Source organism: Peromyscus californicus, unplaced genomic scaffold (genome assembly GCF_007827085.1).
Source record: "Peromyscus californicus insignis strain IS unplaced genomic scaffold, ASM782708v3 Scaffold_2__1_contigs__length_46816999, whole genome shotgun sequence".
NCBI classification, from domain to species: Eukaryota; Metazoa; Chordata; class Mammalia; order Rodentia; family Cricetidae; genus Peromyscus; species Peromyscus californicus.
This window is the reverse complement of record NW_026294540.1, coordinates 14138899-14166459: the sequence shown is the minus strand read 5'-3', so window position 1 is coordinate 14166459 and position 27561 is coordinate 14138899. Positions and strand designations below refer to the sequence as shown.

Sequence of the window (27561 nt, the reverse complement as noted above, 5' to 3'; positions counted from 1 at the left end):
CCACAATCTGTCATAAACCATGTATCCGGCTCTGATTCTTCAGCTTTCGGACGCCTAACGCGGACAATCCATATTGTTTTATCTCATTCGGAATCGTTTGAAAAAATGATCAATCCCAGTGTGCAATGCAAACAATCAGCCCGGTCGCTTAGAAACCACACATCCCAGGATGCCACGCTCCGGGTCCCAGCGGGCAGGAGGCAGGAGGGAGGCTGTGGCATTCTGGGAGTTGTAGTCTCCGGGCAAGTCCCGCCTCTAGAGCGGCTTCGAAGGCCTGCGTGTGGAGAAAAGCCTCCAGGGAGAGCGGCGCTGCCCTACAACCTTCGCCCCCTGCCCTCGCCTCTTTCCCACAACCCAAAATGGCCGCGGGTGTGGATTTTGGCGACCTAGAGTTATTCGAGGCGTTTGACCCTCAAGAGGAGTCGACCCCGAAGCCCGTTCACACCCGCTTCAAGGACGACGACGACGAGGAGGAGGACGACGACGACGAGAATGGGGTGGGGGACGCGGAGCTCCAGGAGCAGCTTCGGCACTGCGAGGAAACCATCAGGCAGCTCCGCGCCGAGAATATCCTTCCGGTTTGGCCCTGTCACCCGGGACTTGGGGGTCTCGGTGGCGGCGGGTGCGGGCGCGGGGGAAATTCCAAGAGGGTCAGCATTCGAAGTCCCTTCTCCCGCGGCTCGGCGGGCGGGCGGGCGGGCGGGCGGCGGCCTGCGCGCAAACCCTTCCGGGGGAGACTCCTCCTGTGTGGACCCCCCTGGCCCCCCAACCCAGGGCTGCCCCTTGGCCTAACTTCAGCACCTTCCCAGTTACATTGTAAACGGTTCCCGACTCCTCTCTCCCTCCCTTTGGGGGGTCACGCTAGTTTATTTCCTGGGCTCAAGGGGAGACAGTCGTGATGTATGTTTGAAGACGCGGGGATCGGAGCCCCCTGGAATCGGGGGGCCGCGGGGATGCAGTGTCGGGGGGGGGGGCGTGAAGAATGAGCGTGCAAAGAGAAATGGTGAATGGGCGCGCGATAGTTTTACTTTTTAGAGGTCTTCCGCTCTGAGTTGGCTTGCATGGCAGTGCCCTGGGAAAAACGCGCCAAATTTCCCTTTGACTTTATTATTAACAGGATTACCGTTTCTGGATTTGCTAGTACGTTAGCTTTCATTCATAAGTTTCTTAAGTCTGCCATGTACAGGTAGTTTTTGGTTCAGGTAACTCTGCTTTTTAAACTGATGATGAGCCCCGAGAGTGGTTGATGTGTTAGGTTTTGAAGTCTGACACTTTATTGTGAATCTTTATAAAATACTAGCGAGTAGAGAGATTTGTGCATTTCATATCCATAGATACAATCCCGCGTGCTTGTTAACATTTTGCTCTTTTGCCTTTATTTTGTCATCTACCATGATGCTTTGACGTGGGAAATTTTCCTCATTGGCCGCTTTGGCTCGTTCCAGGAACACCGTTGTCTTAACTGACATTTTGGGTTAATCTCCTAGACTGTTTCTGAACTTCAGTATCATGTCTTAGAATATACATACGTTCAAAAGGCCGAAAACTGTATTTAATGTTTAGGTCCAAAACACGAGCTCAGTGTGTCTCCCTCAAAATACTTGCAGGTCTTTCCGTTACATTTCTAACATTTGGATAATGAAAGTGGGAGTTACAGTGGTTGAATCTTATGACCTGCATAATTGTGTTTTTCGATGACTGATATTCCTTAACGAGTAATAACATCAAGAACTTAAAAGAAAGTTGAACATTCTGACAAGACCCAGGTATGAGATCTTGAAATTACACCTGAGATGCCTCTTGCTGTTCATCACGTTAATCACGGAGTAAGAGGTGGTGGGATTTTGGTATTACCGTTTTTTCAGAATACTATGAAGAATTCAGTAACTTCTTTATTGTTGACTTATGGGTATAAAGGAATTCTGGTAAGTGGGCTAAACATTTAAAGGGACTTAATGGGTCACTTTTCTGAATCCAAAAAGTTTTGCCTGATTGTTAGAAAAGCAAGTCAAACCCAACTATTCATATTCAACACACATTTCCAGGAAGATAAAATAAGTTTACAGAAAAAAAAAATAAGTTTACAGTTACTTTAGCTGATGATTTCTTTACAGATTATTATTATTGGTTGGTTTTGTTTTTTGAGCAAGAGTCGGCTTACTGAGACAGGGTTTTCACCTTGTAACTCAAACTAGCCTGGAATTCACTGTATTGCTTAGACTGGCCTTAAATTTATTGGTCCTTGTTCCTCAGCCTTGAAAGTGCTGGGATTACAGATGTAAGCCGCCACACTAGCATTATTTTACAAGTAAAATATTTGATTAATACAGATAGTGCATGGTATAGCAGTTTTGTGTTTTGTTGAGACAGTCTCACTGTTGTTGCCTATACTGGCCTCAGCTCACAGTGAAGCTGAGGGTGGCCTTGAACTGCTGATCCTCTGCCTCCCCTGAGAGCTGGGAACATGCCTGGTGCCACCAAGTCTGGCAAAGGGCTTCAGAAGGAGAAAAGGCAAGGTACTTTTGAGAAAGTACAGCATGTAGGCATGTATTCAGACGTATATGGTCATAACAAACATACTAAATGCTGGCATCGCAATATGAATTTAACAAGTCACTAAATTCATTTTTATTTTATTTTTTTGAGTCAGGGTCTCACTTTGTAGTCTTGGCTGGCTTGGAGTTCACTTTATATATACCAGACTGGTTTCTAACCCAGCCGCCTTGTCTTTCCCAGTGCTGGGATTAAAAACACGTGGCACCACTCTCTGCCTAAAGTACTAATTTATGTGGAATGGTTGGTTCTTCCTCTTTTTTGCCTTTGCTTCCCCATCCCTTCCTTCCCTTTTTTCTTTATTTCAACAGGGTCTGTGTAGCCCAGGCTGCTCTCAAACTCATGACATGCCTCCTGCCTTAACTTCCCAAGTGCTGGCATTGCAGATAGGAGTCGTGTCCAGTTGAAATAGTTTCAAGCTTTGGAACAAGGAGGTTACCCTGTACTTTTTATTATTTGTTCGTGTACTGGCTAGATTGTGACTAAATTTTCAGGTAGGGTCTCATATAGCCGGAGCTATCCTAGGACTCATTGTGTAGCTGTGATGATCTCGAACTTTTGATCCTCTGTCTCTACCTTCTGAGTCTTGGTATTACAGGTGTGCATTGTAGGCAAGCTATCAGCTGAACCACTTTGTCAACTGTGGTCTCTCGTCAGGCTTACCTAGAATTCACTCTAGCCCATACCGGCCTTAAACTGGGAGCAGTGCTGCCTACAATTCCCAAGTTGTGTGAATCTTGGATTGTAGTAGTTAAAGCAATGTGCTTTGGCCTCCAGGAGTCTATAGTAAAATAAAAATCATTTATTTATGAAGTGTTTAGTTTTCCTTTATACTTCCAAACCAAATTCATGTGGAAATGTTTGGAAGTATATTCTTGTAACCTGCCTGCTTGTCCTCTTCCTTGCTGCCCTGATTTGTAAGGAAACTAACCTCTTGTTAAAGAAACTTTGTTAAAAACTAAACCCAGGCAGTGGTGGCACATACCTTTAATCCCAGTACTCAGGAGGCAGAGGCAGGCGGATCTCTGTGAGTTTGAGGCCAGCCTGGTCTACAGATCGAGATCCAGGACAGGCACCAAAACTACACAGAGAAACCCTGTCTTGAAAAACAAAAAAACTAAAAAGATTGACCTGTTGTTCTTTGGGGAGTGTGTGAACTTTTTTTTTTTTTTAATGTTGAGATAATTTCTAGGCTAGGCATGGAGGTTCAGGCTGTTAATGACCATTTGGGAAGCAGAGTCAGTATGATCCCTGTGAGTAGCTGGGCACTGGTGGCGCACACCTTTAGTCCCCGCCCTGGGGAGACACATAGGCAGACACAAACTCTGTGAGTTTGAGGCCAGCCTGGTCTACAGAGGGAGTTCCAGAACAGGCTCCACCTGGGAGGCAGAGCCAGGTGGATCTCTGTGAGTTTGAGGCCAGCCTGGTTTACAGAGCAAGATCCAGGACAGGCACCAAAGTTACACAGAGAAACCTTGTCTCGAAAAACCAAAAAAAAAAAAAGGTGTTTGCTGTATAATTAGAATCTAAGCACCCTATCTCAGAAAACAGACAGACACTTAGACTTTCCCTTCTGGCCTCCCTCCCCGGTGCACATATGACGGGCACCCACACAGTGTATTGTGCATACACTGAGTGCAACACAATAAAGAGATAGGTTTCAGGGCTGGAGAGATGGCTCAGTGGTTAAGAGTCCTGGCTGCTCATCCAGGGGACCCAGGTTCAGTTCTCAGCACCCACATGGCAGCTCACACCTGTATGTAACTCCAGTTCCAGGGCTTCTGACACCCTCACACAGACAGACATTTAGGCAAATAAAAATAAATAAATTTACACATTAAATAAAAATAAATTATAAAAAAAGAGATGTTTTGTTCAAACCACTAAAGATAGTAGACTAGGGGAAAACTTAGATTTTGCATGGGAAAGCTGGAGCTCTTGTGCTTTTTGTCTTCACCTTACTTGTTTGGCTGGACTTGGAAGCCAAGGCCCTTTCGTGTGCTGAGCAAGCTGTCCAGCACAGGCTGCATCCCCAGCCCTCTTGGTTTTGTTTGCAGAATATTACATGATCTTTAGTCCTTACGGTTACAAAAGTCAGCTGGCTGTGGTAGTGTACGCCTGTGATCCCAGCACTGGGCAGGCTCAAGTAGAAGGATCCCAAGCATGAGGCGAGGTAGGGCAACTGATAGAAACAAGAGGAGGCCTTGTCTCAGCAAAGAATAATTGTAATCACAAAACTCATGTGCTTCTAAGTGCTATGTGTGTACTTTACTGTCTTCTAAGACTATGTTTAACTTCTGTTTTAGTGGCATACTGGTGAGCAATACTAAGATAGATGGACCCTTATTACAAATTCTATTTATGAACAATGCTATTTCAAAGTAAGTAGTTTTTTTTTTCTTACATGTGAGTTTATGTGTATATGAAACTGGATTCTGTAAATAACTATTTGCATTTGTATTTGTATCTTTATTCTTTTTTATTGCATTTTATTTATTGTGTGTTTTTATGTGTGTGCCATGGTGCAGGAATGTGGTAGTCAAAGGACAACTTGTAGGAGTCAGTTCTTTCCTCTCCCATGTGGGTCCAGGGACTTGAACTCAGGTAGTCAAGCTTGGCTGCAGGCACCGTTACCTGCTAAGCCATCTCAAGGGCCCTCATCTTTATTAGTTAAATTGTTTCAGGGTTAAAGTATGAGAGATCATCGTTTTGAGTGAGAATATGAGAATTATGGGACCTGAATTTGAGTCTGGACTCCTACACCCGTGAACTGGTGCAGCTCTCAGTACCTGTTAATTTTCTCACTTGAAAACAGTGTGTGCTAATATTAAATGCCCCTCAGGTCCTTAAATGGAATCTATGAGAGCTCAGGAAGTACCATCTCCTAAAAAATGCCACCACCACTATAATAACAATGTTAGCTGCTCCGCTCTCATATGTGGATAAGTTTTCCATATTGGCTGTCTGTGAAGCCTACCCACATCCCACATGGTTATTTTTGGTCAGTAGCAGAACTTGACTACTGCACGTCTTCTGGCATGCCTGAGTGCAAGGCTCAGTGCACTCCTGCAGTGGCCTGCCCTTCCTGAGTCACTATTACCGTCTTACGCACTGACTATGGACAAGAAGATAAAGGAGTAAGGTCCAGGCCCATCACCTGCTGTAGTTCACGAGTGGAACCCAAGACATTGGGAGCTTGGAGTAGCTTGGATGGTGAGTGTGCCAGCAACATGAAGCAGGATGCTCGGCACACCTGGGCTTGGTTACTGTGGAGCCTAGATTAGACAGGTATTAATCTAGTCTAGCTTTGTGGTCTAACTTCAGTACCATCCATCTGTTATTCTGCATTCAGAATCTTAGGCTGGAGCTAGAAAAGACATGAAAAGTCAGGTCTGCCTGAGGTCCCTGGCTGCCTTATTCCAGCATAGCAAAACCTGGATTTCTTTGACACCTGAAGGGATCACTCCAGAATATATGATCAGTGTGGTTCTTGACCTGGACAGCTAGACATCTTTCTTTCTTTCTTTCTTTTTTTTTTTTTTTTGGTTGTGCCTTTTTTAGTTTTCATGTGAAATGGACATTTTCTTATATGTGCATTGGAAGTCTAAGGAGGATATGGAAAGTATTAACAAGTTGGATGTCCCTATGTTGCAGAAATAGGAGAAAGGAGGAAGAAAGCTCTTCATTATGTAACTCCTTTGGTGGATTTTGTTTGTTTTTTGTATTCGGGGACAGTGACTTCTCTTTGTAGCCCTGGCTGGCCTGAGATTTGCAGCTGTCCTCCTTCCTCTGCCTGCCTGCGAAATGCTGGCATTACAGGCCCGCCACATCATGCCAGGCTTTTCTTTCGGGTTTTGAGCCATTTGTAAGTATCGTCTATTAAAGAGTAAAAGTATATGAAACTTATAAATAAAATCTACTTATTCTCCCACCTGTTTGACTGAGGTTCTGTGCCAGACGCGCATAGATGATCAGAATCAAGCTGTTAATGCTGCAACAATACATATGTAGAGTTTCTAAGGAGTAGCATTCTGAGTTACAGAGCCCCTAATGTAGCAAACCTGAAAAACAAAAATAAATGGGACTTCTTCAACTACTGCAAAGGACTTCACTCTGCTAATGTGTCACTCTGTCCAGGTGCTAACCATCTGTCCGTCTTTCCCTCTCCTACAGGCAGTACCACCAAGAAATAGAAGAGTTTGTATCAAATTTAGTAAAACAATTTGAGGAACAGCAAAATAATGATGTGGAAAAGACTTCCTTCAGCCTTTTACCCCAGGTATTTTAACCTTGAGGCTTGATGCTAAGTGGTTATGCTTTTTGCTGCCAACTGCTGTTACACTGGAAATCCCCTTGAATCAAAACCAAAATGGCGAAGATTGTGTGCTGACTTTGTATCCTGTCACTGAGTTCCTTCTGCAAAGTGACCAATGCTGCCATCTGACTTTTCTTTGAATGTGCCTCCTTTGCTCAGAATAGTTGCGTGACTATGCCTAAAATTAATGGTGTTCTATTTCCCAACATGGGCAGAAAATTGGCTGAAGGAGGGGTTTATTTATCTGAGGTTTATAAAAGATGACTTCTTGGGACCAGGGAGGTGGCTCATTGGGTGAGAGGGCTTGCTGTGCAAGTGTGAGAACCTGAGTTTGAATTAGGAATACCCACTTCTTATGTGTAGCCAGCATTTTAAGGGCAGAAACAGACAGATCCCAAGAGCTCACTGGCCAGCAAGCATGGCCACACAACAAGTTTCCAGTGAGAGATCCTCCGCCAAGCAGATAAGGTAGAGGGCAAGAGAGGAGGACTGGTCTGTACTGTGTCCTGCTACGGCTTCTGCATGTGTGCGCACAGATTGGCACACCCACCAACTCAAGTCCATACAATTCGGACACCTTTAATCCCAGCATTCAGGAGGCAGAGGCAAGCACTGTGGTCTACGGAGTGAGTTCCAGGATAACCAGGGCTATGTAGAGACCCTGTCTCAAAGAAAAAGAAATATGAGGAATTACAGAGTGTGTGTGTATTCAAAAGTGTGGTTGGTTTCCTTTTTTTCTAATATACATTAAGGTAAGTAGACTCTGTCAGCCAGGCATACACAAAGAAGCCCTGTCTCAGGAAAAGGGAAAAAAAAAATCTTTCAATTAAGCAATGATACTTTTTGTCCTCAGGAATTGGAGAAGGAAGTATTTTGTTATTTGAAAATTTTGTTGTTTTGAGACAGGATCTTAACTGTGTAACCCTGGCTGGCTTCAGACTCATAGATTCACCTGCCTCTGTCTCTTGAACGCTAAGATTAAAGGTTTTCACCACCACACTCAGCTGAAAACTTTTTTTTGTTGTTGGTTTGGGGTTTTTTTGTTTGTTTGTTTGAGACGGGGTTTCTCTGTGTAGCCTTAACTATCCTGAAACTCGCTTTGTAGACCAGGCTGGCCTCAAATTCAGAAATTCGCCTGCCTCTGCCTCCCGAGTGCTGGGTTTAAAGGTGTGTGCCACCACACACGCTCCAAAAATGTTACTTTTGATTCAGTGAACATTTCAGAATTTTGTAATTGTTTGAGGTCTATGAGGTTATCAATAGTGATTGTTAATGGTTTTTTGCTTGTTTTGGAGTCGGTTTTTTTGTTTTGTTTTGTTTTTTCCTTTCTTTTTTCCAGATAGGGTTTCTCAAGTCTGCCTTACTATTTAAGCATTGTATAGTTTATAAATAATCCTGCCTTAGCTTCTAAATTCATTCTATTATGACATGATGTCGTATGTATATTATTAAGTGAAAGAAGGGTGTTGAGCTTCCTAAAGTTTGAAAACCAAAAAGTATTCCTCCAGCTGGAGAGATGCTCTGTGGTTAAGAGCACTGGCTGCTCTTCCAGAGGATCTCGGTTCAGTCTCAGCACCCACATGGCAGCACACAGCTGTCTATAACTCCAGTTCCAGGGGATCCGACACTCTCATACAAGCATACGTGCAAGCAAAGCTCCAGTAAATAATCAAACACACAAGGTATTCCTCTTGTGACTCTTTGTAATGCCTGTTATTTGGTCTCAGCCATCCAGTGTTACTTTGGAAGAGGACCATAAAGTGGAAGAATCATGTGCCATTAAAAACAACAAGGAAGCTTTCAGTGTAAGTTTGGACTCTTCATTTTTAATTCTGCAGATGTGTGATTACTGTTTATCAGTTGGGTGGCTTAATGATAAGATGGTATGGTCACATGACTTGATAAGATCACAGCGTTTTCTTGTAATAATCAGTATTGTAATTGTCATCCTCTAAATATCATTTGTTCTCTAGTGATTGTTGCACGCTGTTGTGAGGACACAGTATACTTTATTCGCAAGAGTTTGTATTGGTCCTGACCAGCCTCTTCCTGTTATCTTGAAAATTTTGACTAAAGAAGTAGAAAGCAGACTTGTAAGGCTTACACACAGATGAAGCTGAGAGAAGTAGCTGATGTAACATGGCATGTGTAAAATCTGAAATGTCAATAGGCTTCATTAGTTTGTAAAAGCAAAAGCTTAACAGGGGGAACCTCTATTTAGGCCTTCCGGTTCTTTTGCAGAATTCATTGATATCACACCATTTTGTAGCATACTCACAAAGGATGACTAGTTTTCATGCTATGGGATATGCCCCCAATAATACCCCAATTTTAAAGACATGGGGCTGCTGAGATGATGAAGAGCTGCAAGTCTCATGAAAAAACTTGAAAGGAATGTTGTGTCTCTGCAAATTCAATAGTAGTTGTTACGTATCACACTTCATAGCATCCCTGGTAGAATAGGATTAGTGATAGACTTGAGAACAAGAGGTACATTTCAGCTCGGTCTTAGGGAGCTCGCAGAGGTATGGCCTTGGCGGCTCATCCTTGTAATCCCAGCACCCAGGGCAAAGGCAGAAAGGAAAAGGGAAAAGGCTAGGCTGGGCACGTAGCTTAGTGGTAGAGTACTTACTTAGGATGTGTGAGTCGCTGGGTGGTGGTATCATTGCTGTTGTTGTTATTCTTAGCCTGGAGAGATAGCTGAGCAGTTAGGACGTGTACCACTCTTGTAGAAGAACTGAGTTTGATTCCCAGCACTTAACCTGGGTGCCTCACAACCACAGATAACTCCAGCTGCAGGGATCCAACACCTCTGGCCTCCCCAGGGACTGGCATTTGTGCCACATACCCTCAAACACCTGCACACACATAATTAAAAATAAAGTAAATCTTTAAAAAAATAAGAAATTTTTTTTCTTATTTTTATTCTTCCCTTCCTCCCTTCCCCGCTGTCAGGTGTGCGCACTTCCGCTTCCCCTCCTTTCTCTCTGTCTCTCTCTTTCCCTCTTTCTCTCTGTCTCCCCATTATAATAAACCCTTTCCACATGGGGGAAAGTCAGAAATTTGCATCAGAGAGAGGGAAAATGTCTAGGTTATTTGAGTAAAATAAAGATTAGGGATGCTATCAAGAATATTTTATTTATGCCGGGCGGTGGTGGCGCACGCCTTTAATCCCAGCACTTGGGAGGCAGAGGCAGGTGGATCTTTGTGAGTTCGAGGCCAGCCTGGTCTACAGAGCGAGATCCAGGAAAAGGCGCAAAGCTACACAGAGAAACCCTGTCTCAAAAAAAAAAAAAAAAAATTATTTATTATTTATTTATTTTTGAGACAGGCTTTTGTAGTCCTGACTGTCCTGGAACTCGATCTGTAGACCAGGTTGGCCCTGAACTCAGAGATCTACCTGCCTCTGCCTCCCGAGTGCTGGGATTAAACACCTGCACCACCACCACCTGGCCCTATCAAGAATATTTTCAAGTTTTTTATTTCTTGTTCTTTGTTTATGGTTTGGTTTTTATTTTAATTTTTAAATGAAATTTATGTATTTGTATGTATGCATGCAAACGTGCATGTGCTGTGGTGCATGTGTGGAAGTCAGAGGACTGTTTTCTGGAGTTGGTTCTCTCCATCCACCCTTGGGTCCTGAGTATGGACCTCCAGTTGTCAGGCTTGGCGTTGGAGCCATCTCACCTGCACAGACTGTTTGTTCATGAAACAAGAACTCTCTCTGTAGTCCAGGCTATCCTCAGACTCACAGCAGTTCTCCTGCCTCGGCCTTTGAAGTGCTGAATTTACAGGTGTTAGCCATGTTTAGCTTCAAGAAGGATTTCTGAACTCAGCTAGGTAACTTTCATTTTCCTTTCCACTGAAAGGCTATGGAATTAAAGTAATGCTTGTCTAGAATGACAGTTTTATAGTTATTGCTTTACTTCTTTAGACAGTACTGGTGTTGACTGAATGCTGCTCTGTGCCAGGAGCAGAGAGGTTTCAGAGACAGCAGTGAAAAGAAAGGTCTAGGCCAGCTCTGGTTTAATGAGCAGGTGAATGGGAGAAGGTTAAATTCCTAAGAAAAGTAAGATTGGGGCGTAGGCCAGGAGTTATGTACTTGCCTAGCTTGTGAGGCCCTGGGTTCAATTTCCCAGTAGTACATAGGGGGGTGGGGGGGGGGGGTGTGAGTGAGAGAGAGAGAGAGAGAGAAGGAGAGATGGATGGATGGATGGATGGATGGATGGATGGATGGATGGATGGGCAGCCTAGGTAGCTTAGTGAAATTCTACCTTAAAATAGGTGAAGAAATGGCTGGGACTGCAGTTTGGAGCACTTACTTGCCTAGCGTGTGGAAGGCCTAAATTCAATTGCGGGATAGCAGGGAGAGGAGTGATACAAATCCTGGGAGTGGGTAGTTTGTATAGTGAGTTGTTGGGGACTGCCTGTGTGGGCCGAGATCTGGATGAGTTGACGGAGAATTCGAGGCTGTGTTCTGAGGGAAGCGGGCTCAATAAATAGGAAAGGGAAGGAGATGCCAGCAGCCAGTATTCCAATTGCTTTCTGTGCAGCCAGTACTGGTATATCGCTTGGGAGCCGGTTAAGGGTGATACTCGTGGAGGTAATATTCTTGCCATCTGATTAAAAAGGAAACACATGGAAAGCTAAGAGACTCACTCGCCAGTAGTCAGGTGACAGAGCCAAGTGATCTGCATCCTTATAATGCTTTATAGGCCATAATGGAAACTTCAGATTATAGTCTAAGAAACCATTTGAGGATCATAAGTAAAACTGTGACATGCTCCATCTTAATGGAAAGAATCAGGTTCTTTGTGGAAAGTAGTTGGCCCATGGTCTGCGTAGGGTCTGCAGCTAGTTAGAAAGCTGTTGTGTTAACCTCAAGCAAGAGAAGAGAAAGCATAACAGACCAGTGTGGTAGTTATGATGACACCTGGCTGAAATCTGGATATCCTTGGCAGTGAAACCAGTCAGATGTGTTCACGAGTAGGTGTAGAATAAGAGAGCTCCTGAGAGAACAGTCAGAAGAACTCAGGACTTGGCCAAGGGAAGTGGGAAGCATGGGAAAGGAGCAGGTTTGGAGGGGCTGGGAATTGATTGCTCTTTTTTTTTTTAACTTATTTATTTGGGTTTTGTTGTTTTTAAGACAGTCTCACTGTGTATCCCAGGCTGGCCTCGAACTGTGGTCCTACTATCTCAGCCTCCCAAGTGCTGGGATTGCAGGCAGGTGTCATCCTACCCGACTGCCAGTGCCATTTTAAATAGGTGAGTTTAAGATACCTTACATGTCCAGAAAGAGGTGTCATGTTGGCATTTGAATATCCAAAACTGGAGCTAAGGGATCAGAACTTACTTGGGGGGGCGGGGGGGGGGGGGTCATCAGCATAGAAATTATTTCTCATACCCTAGATCTGAGTCAGTCACCTCAGAAGTGAGAGTGGAGGAGATGTCTTAAGGATCAGCGGCATGGGGAGATGAGAGGGACGTGGGGGCAGAACTGAGAGTGGCATCCTAAAAGCCTTCCAAGGATGGAAGATGTTTCTGAAAGGAAGGAGGAATCAGCTGTGATTCCTACTTGCTGACAGGTTGAGCGATGAAGTTTGACAGTTGCCCAAAGGACTAAGCTGCAGAGAAGTCCTTAGCTCCTTCATCAAGCTAGTGTGATAGGGATGCAGCATTACTAGAAGTGTTCTAGAGACACTGGCAGTGTTGTTGAGAATGGGAGGGGCATGCTCTAGATAAAACCGAAATACAGCATAGGAACCTTAATAAATCCTGGCTTGAGGGCAAAAAAACTATAAAACACATTTTGGAGGTAGAGAAACTTGAATGTTGAGACGATATAGGTGATACTAGAGAGTTACTGTTGATTTGCAGGAAAATATTCTTAGTTCATACTGAAGCATTTAAGGTAAGTGTTACTCTGTCTGCAACTGACTTAAATGGTCAGGTAAAGAGTATGTGTGTGTATGTGTATACATGAAGAGAGTCGTGCACAGAAAAATTTCAGTGTTACTATTTATTTAGTCTAGGTACAGGGTGCATGAATATTCATTGTACTGTGTTTTCAACCTGTCTAAGAAATGGCTGCGAGAACTCAGTAGGAGACCAAGTAAATGCTAACCAAGGAACTAGAAACAATAAATGCAGCCTGTGAGGGTCTTGCTGCAAATACATGAGGTCCTGGAGGGACCTGTGAGAGTCAGGCTTTGGTTGAGACAGAACGAACAGTCTATAGTACTAATGATACCAGTGAAAGCTCGGGTGCCACTTTATTTGCACACCAGGGTCCAGCTCCCATTTAGGACTTTATTTCTCATAGCTTCATCCAGAGTCAAACTGTTAATGGGTAATCATAGACTTACATTATCATAGACTTACATTACTTAATGTCTTTTTTTTTCTGCTTAAATAGCGATATTTTTTGACTTGTTTTCTGCAGGTTGTAGGAAGTGTCCTGTATTTTACTAATTTTTGCCTTGATAAATTGGGGCAACCGCTACTAAATGAAAACCCTCAGCTTACGGAAGGATGGGAAATACCCAAGTATCCTACATAGTGAATGAAGATCTTTTATGCATCTTGCCACTAAGTTCACCTTTAAAAAAAAGCTTACCAAATTTTGCAGACTATGATAACTATTCCTTAATAAAATTCACTAAAGGTACCAGCAAGTCTTCAGCCACATTGTTTCTCTAGAAGGGCAAGAAATGCAAGTAAAGGCAAAAAGGTTTGTGTGGGGCGTTGTCTTGTTTTACTCTTTGTTTTCCAATACCAGAACCATAAACTCTTATCACCTCTTAAAAGTTAATGTTCTTTACCGCTGGCTTGATATAAATTACACATGAGCTAGAATCCTGATAGCAGGAGATATGTGTTAACTGTTTAAATTGATCATTCATTTCTTGGAATTCAGGCCCAGTGCCTGGGAGGGTGGAAACAAGTCGTTATTATTGTCAATGTAGTTACGGTCTTAGAACCATCCGCCTTCTTCCCGTGTTACCTGAAGGAAACCTGATGCTCTGTTTGCTTTGGTTCTTCGTTAGTAACCACTGAAAAAAGTTGAGAGGTAACATACCAATCTGGAACAGACTGGTTCTTGGTTAAAAGACTATACAGTGCTGTTTATGTAACTGAGTACAAGACACATTGCTGTGCTCAACAATTGCAGATACAGTACGCCTCGCCTTCTACTGTCTCTGGCACTCTGCTGGCATCTAGAATGTATTGATTTGCTTTTCTATTTCCATTGACATTATGAAAACCCTTGGATTTCTGTTTTGTTTTGTGTTCTGACCTAATAGACCAAAGCCTCACTGTTTCAATTGTGGTTCTGAAGAGCATCAGATGAAGGAGTGCCCAATGGTAAATCTCAATCTAAGCAGAGTGTCTTTGAACAAGAGCTGGTGGATGTTTTGTGCATGGGTGGCTCTGGGTAATGTGCATGAACTTCCTGTGCTACACTCATTTGTACTTTAATCTTTTCAAATTCATGTTTATATTTAAGACACTGAATACTCTATTTGAGGTGAATGAAGTATGAGTTAATTTTAGACAGTTTATTTTAAAAAGTTAATTTTGGGTTCTAATAACACTAAAATAATAAGTAGTTAAAGTGACTGTTCTTGTTTGATTTTCAAAAGTGCATGATTTTCAAAAATGCCCACTTTTATGCATCTAATCTACATTAAAACTAGAGCAATCTATGCTTTACCTTTTAAAAAGTGGTGAGTATTCTCAGTAAATTTCTGAGATATTTCTAAATTACTCAATACCATTCTTTTCGAACATTATTATGACTTAGCCTCGGAATGCTGCTCGCATAAGTGAGAAGAGAAAAGAGTACATGGATGCCTGTGGTGAGGCAAACAGTCAGAGTTTTCAGCAGCGATACCATGCAGAAGAAGTCGAGGAGAGATTTGGACGATTCAAACCAGGAGTTATCAGGTATCACTGTTGTTTTACCATGTGGTGTCACTTTTTATTTTCTTAGTATTTAGAACATTCTGTGTCTCTTGTGGGGATTACAAACATGTAAGAGTGAGCCAGGTGGTGGTGTGCAGATCTGTGAGTTCGAGGCCAGCCTGGTCTACACAGAGAAACCCTGTCTCAAATAACGAAAAGCAAATAGAAAAGAATGTAAGCAAGCTATAACAAGTCTGTACAGAATGCATCCATTCATTCAAACCCACTTATCAAAGGCTTACTGATGAAGTACAGGGCAGAAATGTTTTAGCCAGGCATGGTGGCTCATGCCTGTGATCCTAGAACTTGGGTGGCTGAAGAAGGACAATCCCTTTAAATTCTAAGTGAGCCTGGCTACAGAGTAAGAGCCCTTAAGAATAATACAGGTCTGGAGAGATGGCTTGGAGGTTCAGAGCCCTGACTGTTCTTCCTGAGGACCCAGGTTTGATTCCTAGCACTCACAGGATGGCTCAGAACCCTATCTGTAATTCCAGTTCCCAGGGATCTGACATTCTCTTCTGCCCTCCATGGGCACCAGGCGGACACATGTTGCGCAGGCACACATACAGGCACAAACACTCACACACATGAGAAAAAATGATAATAATACTTTAAAAAAGAAAGATGCCAAAATAGTGGTTTTGTGCAAATCTGAATTCATCATCTTTCCTCCTCTGTTTTGCTTAGTGAGGAACTTCAGGATGCACTGGGTGTGACGGACAAGAGTCTTCCCCCCTTCATCTACCGGATGCGCCAGCTGGGCTACCCTCCAGGCTGGCTCAAGGAGGCTGAACTGGAGAACTCAGGACTCGCACTCTATGATGGAAATGGTACGGTATGTTAGGAAAGAGAAGTCAGTTTACAGGTCCCCCACTCACCCCACCTTTTTTTTTTTTTTTTTAAGATTTATTCATTTATGTATATGAGTGCTCTACTTGGGTTTAGTTCCTGCATGAGAGAAGAGAACCTCAGAAAGAGGAGGGTGTCTGATCCCATTGTAGATGGTTGTGAGCCACCATGTGGTTGCTGGGAATTGAACTCAGGATTTCTGGAAGAGTAGCCAGTGCTCTTAACCGCTGAGCCATCTCTAGCCCCCACTCACCTGTTTTTAAATTAAGATTATTAGCCAATGGGCTGGAGAGATGGCTCAGCGGTTAAGAGCACTGGCTGTTCTTCCAGAGGTCCTGAGTTCAATTCCCAGCATCCACATGGTGGCTCACAACCATCTATAATGAGATCTGGTGCCCTCTTCTGGCATGTAGGCAGAGCACTGTATACATAATTAATAAATAAATCTTTAAAATAAATAATAAATAAATAAACAAAACCTTTAAAAAAAAAAAAAAAAAGATTATTAGCCAAGCCTTTAAGCCAGCATTTGGGAGGCAGAGGCAGGCAGATCTTAGTGAGTTTGAAGCCAGCTTGATCTCCTTAGCAAAATCCTGTCTTAAAAAAAAAAGATTCGCCATGCAGTGGTGGTGCACGCCTTTAATCCCAGCACTCGTGAGGCAGAGACAGGTAGATCTCTGAGTTCGAGGCCAGCCTGGTCTACAAAGTGAGTTCCAGGAAAGGTGCAAAGCTACACAGAGAAACCCTGTCTCAAAAAACAAAAAAACAACAACAACAAAAAGAGATTCACAGCAAAGTAACAGGCATGCATGCCAAGCCTGTTTAATGTGTGCTGGGGTAGCTGAAAACATGATGACATTTCCTGTTTTCCAAGGAAGGAACTAAAACTTCAATGATCGCCGGGCGGTGGTGGCGCACGCCTTTAATCCCAGCACTCGGGAGGCAGAGCCAGGCGGATCTCTGTGAGTTCGAGGCCAGTCTGGGCTACCAAGTGAGTCCCAGGAAAGGTGCAAAGCTGCACAGAGAAACCCTGTCTCGAAAAACCAAAAAAAAAAAAACAAAAAAAAACTTCAATGATCATACAAAATTATCAGGTGGTTTAGCTGGATATGAAGTGCACATTTGTCATCCTAGCACTCAGGAGGCTGAGGTAGGAGGATTGATAGTTTGAGGCCAACCTGCCTGAGCTGCATAGCAATACCTTGTCTTAACAAAAAAAAAAAAAAAAAAAAAAAAAAAAAAAAAAATAGGAAGAAAGGCCGGGTGTGGTGGCACATGCCTTTAATCTCAGAACTTGGGAGGCTGGTCTCTGTGAGTTCAAGGCCAGCCTGGGTTATACAGAGAAACCCTGTCTTGAAAAAGAAGGAATATCAGATCGTTATTTAGGTTTGGTCTGTGTTCTCTGAAGCCAGAGTGGGAAGCCTGCAGGTAGTCCTGAGAAGCTTTTAGCTTTCTTAGCATTTCTTAGCAATGGCAAGAGGCATGTTGCACTTCTGCAGTGATGTGGAAGGACAAAGGGAATTGACTGGGTGTAGCTCCTTGGAGAAATAACATGAGAGACCCTGCCTTATAGCAAAGGGGCCAGAGAGATGACTCAGTGGCAACAGGCACTTGCTGCCATGCCTGATGACCTGAGTTTGCTCCTCAGGATCCACATGATAGGAGAGGCCTAATTTAACAGATTTCACTGATTTCCACACACCCACCATGGCACAAATGTTTTAAGAATTTTGTTTTGTTTTGTTTTTTAGACACAGGATCTGATTGTGTTTTTGTTTTGTTTTGTTTGTTTTTGGTTTTTCATGACAGGGTTTCTCTGTGTAGCCTTGGCTGTCCTGGAACTTGCTCCATAGTCAGGACTCGAACTCACCTGTCTCTGCCTTCCAAGTGCTGGGATTAAAAGCATGTGCCACGGGCCGGCCGGGCAGTGGTGGCGCACACCTTTAATTCCAGCACTCGGGAGGCATAGCCAGGCGGATCTCTGTGAGTTCAAGGCCGGCCTGGGCTACAGAGTGAGTTCCAGGAAAGGCACAAAGCTACACAGAGAAACCCTGTCTCAAACCACTCCCCCCCCCCAAAAAAAAAGAATGTGCCACCACCTCCTGGCTAAATCTTTTTTATTTTTTGAGACATAATCTGTATCCCAGGCTGTCCTGGAACTTGCTGTGAGTTAAAGCTGGCCTTGAACTCCTGCCTCAGCCTTCTAAATGTTGGGATCACAGGTTGCCATGCTTGGAGCCTATTTAAAACTTGTAATGGTTCAGGACAATGATAGTCATTTCTAGACTAATTCTGATACAGTATCTCAGCACTTTCCTTGTGTGGTTTGATGTTGGGGGCGGGGAGGCAGGACGTGTTTAGTGTCTAACCTTGTTGACATTTTCTCTGCTCTCTAATAGATGATGCTGATGGGGAAGCAGAAACTGGAGAAATACAAAATAAAAATGTCACTTATGATCTCTCAAAATTGGTAAACTATCCAGGTTTTAATATATCTACTCCCAGAGGTATTCCAGATGTAAGTATACATTTTAAAATTTTTCTTCTGAAATGTGATAGTTATATTAAAGATTTTCCAAAATACTAATGTATGCAGCAGTTTGTTACTTAAGAAGCAAGTGAATTCGTAGCTAGACCTGATGGCGCGCATGTGTACTCATAGCACTTGAGAAGTGGAGGAAAAGTGAAGTTTACTGACGTGTTTGAATTTGTTAGACAGGTCTCGTGTTGCAGGCCAGCCTGATCGTCCTTCCTCCACTCCCAGATGCTAGGATTACAGATGTGCGTGCATCTGGCTCTGATGGACAGTCTGGGGAGCCAGACTAAGGTTATCAGGCTTATGCTGCAACTCCTTATGCACTAACTCTCCCAGATCCTGTGCAGAGCTTTTTAACTTACATTTTTCAGTACTGCAAATTGAACTCAGACAGTGCTAGTACCACACTGTCACTGAGCTAATCCCAACCTGGATCCTCTTATTAATTAGAATATGAAATGTAAAACTGTATATGTGAAAGTTGTGGGATTTTCTGACACTATATCTAAGCAAAGGAGCAAAAGTCGGTTTTTAGGCTCTATAATCCTAACTCTGCAACAAGCTCAATGGAGTCTGTACCTCAGAAGAGGACTTTGGCAGTGTGGTGTTGTGTGGTGACATGCCTTTAATCCTAGCACGTTGACAGGTAGAGGAAGGTGGATCTGTGAGACAAGGCTTTTCTGTGTAGTCCTGGCTGTCTTGGAACTCACTCTGTAGACCAAGCTGGCCTCAAACTCACAAATAACCACCTGCCTCTGCCTGCTGATTACTAGGATTAAAGGCATGTGCCACCTGTCTTGTTTGAGGTATTGAATGATGTCGTGATGTTCCTTCTGCCTCTTCCATGTCCTGGGATCTAAGAGTGTACCATTTAGTCTAGTTTTACAGTTTTTATTATTATTTTCTAGTTTGCATGCAAAGTAATGGATTTCATTTAACATTTCTGTTTTAGGGCTTTTGAGGGGGCGGGGGGAGGTTGTTGAGATGGAATCTCACAGTAACCCTGAAAAACCTTGAAGTCGCTGTGTGGCCCAATCTGGCATGGGATTTGCAGTGACCCTTAGCCTCATCCTCTTGAGTGCTAGGAGCAAAATCTTTGAAAGGTTATGTTTTCCAAATACATTCATCCTGTTTTTTTCCACATTAGGAGTGGAGAATGTTTGGTTCCATACCAATGCAGGCATGTCAACAGAAGGATGTGTTCGCCAGTTACCTTACTTCTAACATCCAGTCGGTAAACAGATTTGTGTGTGCGTGTGTATGATACTGGGAATTAAACCTAGGACCTCAGATGTGCTAGGCAATCTCTCTACCACTGAACTACATTCCCAGCCTCGGGATATAGATTTGAAGGGTGTAGTTGGTAAACATTTGTGGCCATGAGATTTTATGGTTCATTAGTATCTTACTGTTCTTTTTGGTTTATATTGTAAACATTGGTATCTGATTAATAAAGAGGCTGCTGAATAGGAGCCCTTTCAGCAATTGCTTGGGTCGAGACTGGTTTAGGTATGGGTTAGAGGTTCTCTGTCTGCCTTGTGTGACTTGTGTTCCTCTTGGTTACTCCATTAGCCAAGCATGAAGTCTGGCAGCAAGCGGTCTTCGTCTCAGTCCAGCCCTAACAGTCCAAAGAAGCAGAGGAAGGAAGGCAGCTCAGCAGCATCCCCTGCTGACATGGAGCTTGACTCGGGTACATTTTCTGGGTTTGATTTCTTGAGAAGGCAAGGTCAGTCTGTATGCTCCTGGGTCTGTAAGGCGGGCAAAGCTCCACCCCCCTTACGTCAGAGCATTGACATTGGTGCTGGTAAACCTGAATTGGAAACCACACTTGATGTGAGAGCCAGAGGGACCATCTAGCCAAGTCCCTGAAATTGGCAGGGTCAGGCACCCACAGTGCCACAGCTAGTCAGGCCCCTCAGATGGGGCTTCACTCTGGAAAAAGCAAAAGGAGGGCATGCACACCTCCGGCAGCTCCAGCTTCCAGAAGAGTTGAGCCACTGGGCAGTTACCTTTGTAGGTATATTGGTCCTATAAGTTAGTTGTCTCCCAGGGACCGTGTGCTCCTAAAAACTCAAAACAGGGCAAATCCTTGCCTCTGACATGATCCCGTGCTCAGCCTTGTGCCTTCCTTTTTCCATCCTTCCCATGGAACCTGTGCTTAACCAAGATCATGGTGATCCTGACAGGAAAACCCAGTTTCCACCTTTAGGAGCTCCTCCGACCCAGCCCCAACCACTGCTCATTTGTGTTTGCCTGAGTCATGGTTAATTAGATAAACTCAGGCTCTTCTGGACCCAAGGCTAACAGTTGTTTTCCACTCCAAAGTAAACCTGGCTAGTTTTGTCCTATATAGCAAGACAGGTGTTCTGAAATGGGGTAAAATGGCAACATGACGAGAAGATGCATAAAAAATACTGTGGTCATTGGTAGAACTGGTGGTGTGCATACTTAGCTTATGTGAGGCCCTGGGTTTGAACACCAGCACTGAAGGAAAAAAAACTTTGAATGAGGTACAAATAGTGTACTTTATTCCAAACTTGAATGTGAACACTCTCCATTTTCAAATTCCCAGGGAAAATTTAAACTTGGACTAAATTCCCTTGAAGTTCAAAGGAATTGAAGTCCAAAATTAATTACTTTACAGAAATTCATAATCTGTTAGGCTTGGTGTCCTGTAGTCCTTGGGTAACAGGCAGGAGGATTGTGGGTTCAAGTCTAGCCTGGTCTACATTGGAAGATCCTGTCCCCAAAAGATAACCAATTAAGCTGCCAGATCATTTCATATGGTATCATCATCTCAGCACAGCTCCTGAGCACCATGCCAGCAGGTTTCAGATCCTGGCCTTCTAGCTTTTGCAGCCTTACTTCAGTGTCCAGTCTGACTGCCCTCCCCAAGCCTTAATCTTTGGGTTGGTTGTTTTTGACATAGGAGCTCCTGTAGCTCAGACTAGCTTCAAACTTACTATGTAGCTAGCCCAAGCTGATCTTAAAGTTCCCACCATCCTCCTGTGTTAGCCTTCCAAGTCCTGGGATTCCAGGAATGATCCACTACACCTGGCTCTCTAGTCATAGAGTTAATAGGGAACAAAACTCTTAAGAGCCTTTGCAAGAGACCCATGAAAATTTGAAACAAGCTGGATGTGATGGTAGATTCCTATAATCCTAGCACTTAAGAGACATAGGCAAGAGGGCCTCACAAGTTCAGGGCCTGGTCTACATAGCAAGTTCTAGGCCAGCCTTTTTTTTTTTTTTCCCCCCCTTTCTTTTTTTTGGTTTTTCAGGATAGGGTTCCTCTGTGTAACCGGTTGTCCTGGAAATTGCTCTGTAGACCAGGCTGGCCATGAACTCTCAGAGATCCACCTGCCTCTTCCTCCCCAATCCTAGGATTAAAGATGTGCACCACCACTGCCCTGGCTTCCTCCCCCCCCACCCCCCCCTAGTGGCGAGGCAGTGTTTAAAAACAAAAGGGGGCTGCTGGTGGGATGGCTCGGTGGGCCCAGGCTCTTGCTGCCAAGCCTGATGACTTGAGTTTGTTCCCCAGGAACTGGGGTTACAGGCGGTTGGGAGCCACTGTGTGGGTGCTGGGAATTATGCTGGCTCCTCTGGGAGAGCACCCAGTGCTCTTAACTGTTACCGAGCCATGTCTCCAGCCCCATGAATTTTTAAAGATCATCTTAGCATGTACAAAAGGTCACGTGGCAGGAACCCTCCTGCCCAACCACAGAACAGGAAAATGGCTGCAGACACTGAAGCCCTTGACCTGAAGCCACATCCTGACCAGACCAAGCCTCTCTGGGTATCTTCTGGAGTCCCGTGAATCTGTTGTCATCTCCCAGTCCTTTCACTTGGCACTAAGTTACCTGTCCCCCAGACTCTGAATAACAATGACGAGCATCCAGTGACTGATGCTCAGGGCCAGGTATTAGAGCTACCTAGTAGAAAATCATACAGGGCAGGCTCTCTTATGATTACCCCCTATGATTAAGTTAAAGACTTTAGTTTGGGGACAGCAAAATGGCTCAGTAGGTAAAGGACCTTGCCACTAAACCTGGTGACCTGAGGTAAATCTTCAGAAATGTGGTAGAAGGAGAGAATTGGCTCACACAAGTTGTCCTCTGACCTCCATGTACAAGCCAAGACTTGAAGTGTTGTCATTCCCCCACCCAGTAAATAAATAAATGTAATAAAATGATAAGCCTGGTGGTGACTCAGCTTGGCTGGCTTAAATGCCTAGGCCAGTAGCCCCACATTTGTGGCAGGTACAAACTCATGAGCCACTGAGACACCCCAGCTTCAGTTTCAACCACCCATCATTCCCAGCTTCTTCCTTGAGAAGGAACAGGTAGCTCACTGAGTCAAGCCAGTTGTAGAGTATGTAATAAGTAAGGCTGTGTCACAAACCTGTGGACAATTATATTAGTGTGTGTTAGTGTGATAGTTTATTCAAATGAAATTTCTTACGGATGTTGTCTCGTGTCCCCGCTTAATTCTCTAACATTCGGTTATTTTATTATGTATACTTATATGTGCATGTCTGCACATGTGCCATCACCACCCTTATGTGGAGGACAGCTTGCTTTAGTTTTTTTACCAGGTGTGATCTAGGGATTTCGATCAGGTCATCAGGCTTGGCACTCACCTTTTTGTTTTTTCAAGACAGGGTTTCTCTGTGTAGTTTTGGTGCCTGTCCTAGAGCTCACTCTGTAGACCAGGCTGGCTCTGTAGACCAAGTGCTGGGACTAAAGGCGAGCACCATTATGCCTGGCAAATCTTTTTAGTTTTTAATATAATTTATCCTTAAAAGCAAATGAAGGACTGGATATGTAGCTCATTGAGTAGAGTGCTTGTCTAGGATACATGAAGCCTTGGGTTTCATTCCTTAGAACCACATAAAACCAAGTGTGGTGTCACATACCTTAACTCCTGCATTCCAGATGTGGAGACAAAAGAATCTCAAGTTCCAGGCCAGTCTAGCTATAAAAATATTCTATCAAAAAGTACTAAATTTTTAGTCAGGCATGGTAACATAGCTTTTATCCCAGTACTGGGAGGCAGAGGCAGGAGGATCTCTAATGTGTTCAAGGCTAGCTTGGTCTATAGCAAGTTCCAGTCCAACCCGGACTATATAGTGAGACCCTGTCTCAAAAAAGAAAAATCCAAAGATGATAATACTATATATTTTTTTAGTTCCACTATTACCCTAGTCACTACTCTATCACTTAGGGATTGTAGACTGTCACTGTATTTGAAAACATGTGATATATAATGAATGATAGGTAAAGAACAACAATGTGATACAGGTGCCACAGAGCTGATTACAGCCCATAATGATAGCAACTTAGAATTGTATTGAGGAGTGAAGTCAAGGACTGAGCAGGAAATCGAGCAAGGCAGGCCAGGCATTTGAGGTGGTAGGAGATACACACACACACACACATACACAAGCGTGGACTGTAGGACTGGTCCAGCAGCAGAGAAGCAAACAAGCTCTGTCCCACACGCCGAGCAAGTGCTCTGCCTCAGAGCTGTATCCCAGGCTCCTTCTGCTTTCTGTTCTGAAACAGGGCCACAGTAAGCTGTCTAGGCTGGACTTGAACATGGCAGTCCTTCTGCCTCAGCCGCCTCAGCTGGATTAGAGGCCTGCAACATCATCAGGCCAGGCTGTGAGAAATTCCTGGTCATGAAAAGACTTCTAAGCCTGGAGCAGTGCTGGGCTTCATTCTGTAGGGGAAGGATGGCACTCAAGGCTTTCATTGACGTGGAATGTTCCTAAGATGGAGGGGTGTTTTCGAAATAGATGTCCAGCTGACTTGGAGGATAGACTAAGGAAGATGAATCCAGAGGCGAGGGTGGTTGACTATTTCTGACAAGTGTCAGTGGATCTGGAATAAGGAGGTGAGCGATGCGGTAGAGGAAAGGGTGGACTTGAGGGAGCCTGGTGTCTGAGGTTAGGGCAGAAGAGAAGACTGCAGTTAGCAACAGGCTTCCCTCTGGGAGACTTTGTCTTCTCTTCTGCAGCCTTCCCCACTCAGGGACAGCACCCTCCTGGGAACTCCTCCTATCTCCATGTCTCATGTGTCCTCCGTCTGAAACTGTGTGTGTGTGTGTGTGTGTGTGTGTGTGTGTGTACACAGCGGTCGCTCTCCCAAGGTCTGAGTCACATGCCTTAGCACCAAAATCCAGAGCACGCACTCACCCTGATGTGCCTCCCTCAGGACTTGGTCAGAACTTCAGACATCCAGGCATGGTCATGGCATCTGAAAGTCACTGTTTTCCCTTTTCCTGGTTTCGAGACTGTAGGCCAGGCTGGCTGTTTGAGTGCTGGCATTTACAGCAAGTGCCACCGTGTCTAATCCTTCTCTGCTTTCTCAAAGACAGTTATTTGGGCCATTCTATCTCTAGGTACCCCAAGTTCAAATAATACATTTGTATGAAATGCATCTTCCCATTTCAGATGTGGAGGTTCCACCTGGTTCTCAGAGCAGCAAAGCCTTCCAGTTTCAACCACCCATGCCTCCTGGCACACCTCCTCCACTGCCACAGGGAACACCTCCACCTCTCTTCACTCCTCCACTCCCGAAGGGCACCCCACCACTGACTCCCAGTGACTCACCCCAGCCCCGACCCACAGCTGCAGCCATGGACGAGGACGCCCTGACACTGGAGGAGCTGGAAGAACAGCAGAGGCAGATCTGGGCAGCTCTCCAGCAGGCCGAGGGAGGCAACAGCGACTCTGATGTGCCTGTGGACACACCTTTAACTGGGAATTCAGTAGCCTCCTCCCCTTGTCCAAATGAGTTTGACCTCTCTGTCCCAGAAGGAAAGGCCCTGGAAAAGCCAGTGCTGGCTGAGCCCCAGGGCCCAACCACTTCCGCAGAGACAACGGGGCCTGAGCCTCCCTCCAGCCCAGCAGCAGGGGCAGCAGTGTTCTCTCAGAAAGAAGAGGAAGAAGCTGCAGAGGGGGACCCCGAGGAGGCTCTTGACAATGGCAGTGTGTCGAACTGTGACATGAGGAATGGAGGCAGCCAGAAGCTCCTTCATCAGGACACCCGGCCCTCAACAGCCTCCAAAATCCACAGCCTGGTGCCTGACATGAGCAAGTTTGCCACTGGAATAACACCCTTCGAATTTGAGAACATGGCTGAGTCCACTGGGATGTACCTCAGGATAAGAAACCTGTTAAAGAATTCACCCCGAAATCTGCAGAAAAACAAAAAGGCTTCTGAGTGAACGCGGGAGCAGCGCCGGCTGCACGATGATCTGTAGCTCTGCGTTGTTCTATCGGACTTAGATGGCAGGCGAAGTCGCTTCCCCCTTGTCCTCCCCACCTTTCAGAATCTGCCCCAGTTTGTGATCTCAGCTCCAGCCTGTTTCACAAAATGAAAGACTGGGCGTGTGAGTTTGCTCTTTTTCCTCACTGACGACAACGGCCAAGGAGGTGTGTACTGAGCTGGTTCAGATGTGGTTGGTTCGGGTTGTACTATTTTTGGATCGTGAGTATCTGTCAAGAGTGAAGGTTTTTTGTTTTTTTGTTGTTTTTAAATGTCTTTTGTAAATTGTTTTCCCTTTCTACATTTTGCTATTCTGTATATATAAGCTTAATATATCACTTTTTAAAAGAAATTCTAACAATTTTAAATTCACATTTCAATTCCAACAACCAAATGAGAAAAATCAGGGATGAGCAGCTTTATCCTGCTTGGGGTATTTTTGTAAGATTTTCATGCATGAATTTTAATATCACTCTTACTTTTTGTAATTTAATTATTCAAATCCAATAAAGGTGTGCTTACCTTTATGTACAGAGGTTTAATAAATTAGTTTTCTTACACGTGAACCAAGACTGGGTAGATGTGACTCACAGTTAAATTGTTCTTTGAAAATGGGGTGAAAATGATGTGGTTGCAAAGAAACTGCATGTTTGGATCCCAGCCTATAAACATATAATAAAATGGTGTAATATTTTGGGAAAAAGTGAAGGTCAGTTAGCCTTTGTACAAGATAATATTGTGCATTCAAGCTGTAAGGTAATAGTTAGACACAAACCGAGTGTGACTGCTCACTGTTAGTCTCTGCTTGGTCAAGCTCAGGAGCACTTGGGGACCTTGAGTTACTCATGCAGTGTTACCCTGCTTCCAGGCCAACAGAGGGCGAGAAAGGGAATCATTCTGGATTAGTCTACATCTCTGAGAACTTGAATAGTCCACTTGACTGGTTTGTGTACAGTAAAGGGAAGGATGACCACGAGAAAGGGCGAATGAGGCCATGCTGAAATAAAACGTTACGTACTTTAAGCTGGTTTTGTCATCCGAGTTTTACGTGAACTCTTCACAGGGGTTTACGTGACGTGACTGTGAGAACCTTAGCCTCTCTAGCAGCCCTGCCACAAGGAAGGAGGTCAAGAAGGCATAGAGAAGATAAGGGGTCTTTGTCAACATTAAAGGTGTTTCCCTTTCTCTCTCTCTCTCTCTCTCTCTCTCTTTTTTTTTTTTTTTTCTTTTGAGGTAGCATCTTGCTGTATAGCCCAAGCTGGCCTTATTCACAATCTCCCTGCTACTAACTACCTTACTGCTGGGATTACAGGCAAGAGGACATGATTCTTTAAAAACACACACACACACACACACACATTTACTTATTGTGGTGTGTGGGGGGGTCATTCCTTGGCATGCATATGGAGATTAGAAGACAATGTGTGGGGGTCCATGTTCTCTTCCCACCACTGTTTATCTTCATCAAGCTAGACAACAAGCACCCTTACCTGATAAGCCAGCTCACCAGCCTGAGACTGACATCGTACTTTTTGATCTTCCTGCCCCCACTTCCTAATTCCTGATTAAAGATGGGCACCACCACTCCCAGTTTCTGGGCTTGCAACCCAGAGCCCTGTGTGTGTGCTAGACAAGCACTCTACCAACTACTCTGCTTCCCCAGCCCCAGTGACATGACTCTTGACCGAAGATTTAGCTGGTTTCTAAATCAGAAGTAACTGTTTAGCCCTGTGTACTGGCTTATGCCTAGAATACTTCGCACTTGGGAGGAAGGCTGGAGGATCAGGACCAGCCTTGGTTACATTGCAAGTTCAGTTAGCTTGAGCTACATGAGATCCTGCCTCAAAAAAAAAAAAAAAAAGTTGTGTTGCTTTAACTGTTGTATTACTGGTATCCTCTGAATATTGAGATAGCTCAACAATTATTTCCAGTACATAAATGCCTTGTTATGGTATAGATTATCCATTTTCACTTCATTGAGTAGGCATTGTCTTTTTTTTTTTAAGTAAATGTCTAAGACATAGATGGTAAGCAACCTAATTGTAAATAAATTCCGATCTCTTGCCTCTGTA

General features: G+C 44.2%; 1 protein-coding gene across 2 annotated transcripts; it reads left to right on the top strand.

The window, feature by feature from the left end:
* The first annotated feature begins 253 nt into the window (after positions 1-253).
* On the top strand, positions 254-27561 carry Zcchc8 (zinc finger CCHC-type containing 8). Of its 2 annotated transcripts, XM_052755401.1 has the most exons (14): positions 254-569; positions 1726-1766; positions 4860-4934; positions 6727-6832; positions 8596-8673; positions 13311-13414; positions 13533-13598; positions 14173-14233; positions 14673-14815; positions 15521-15663; positions 18082-18200; positions 19366-19452; positions 19791-19908; positions 24673-27561. In XM_052755401.1, the coding sequence occupies exons 1-14, from the start codon at positions 360-362 to the stop codon at positions 25446-25448; spliced, it is 2127 nt and encodes a 708-aa protein (XP_052611361.1). In that variant the 5' UTR covers positions 254-359; the 3' UTR covers positions 25449-27561. The 2 variants fall into 2 exon arrangements, with proteins under 2 accessions (XP_052611361.1, XP_052611363.1); XM_052755403.1 differs by lacking the exons at positions 254-569; positions 1726-1766; positions 13311-13414; positions 13533-13598.

Bases quoted from the DNA above. Each gene is read 5' to 3' on its own strand.
- Zcchc8 (XM_052755401.1), top strand. From the start codon at position 360: ATGGCCGCGGGTGTGGATTTTGGCGACCTAGAGTTATTCGAGGCGTTT. The intron at 8,674-13,310 runs GTAAGTTTGGAC...TGTTTTCTGCAG, and splicing joins ACAACAAGGAAGCTTTCAGT to GTTGTAGGAAGTGTCCTGTA. The intron at 14,816-15,520 runs GTATCACTGTTG...TGTTTTGCTTAG, and splicing joins TTCAAACCAGGAGTTATCAG to TGAGGAACTTCAGGATGCAC.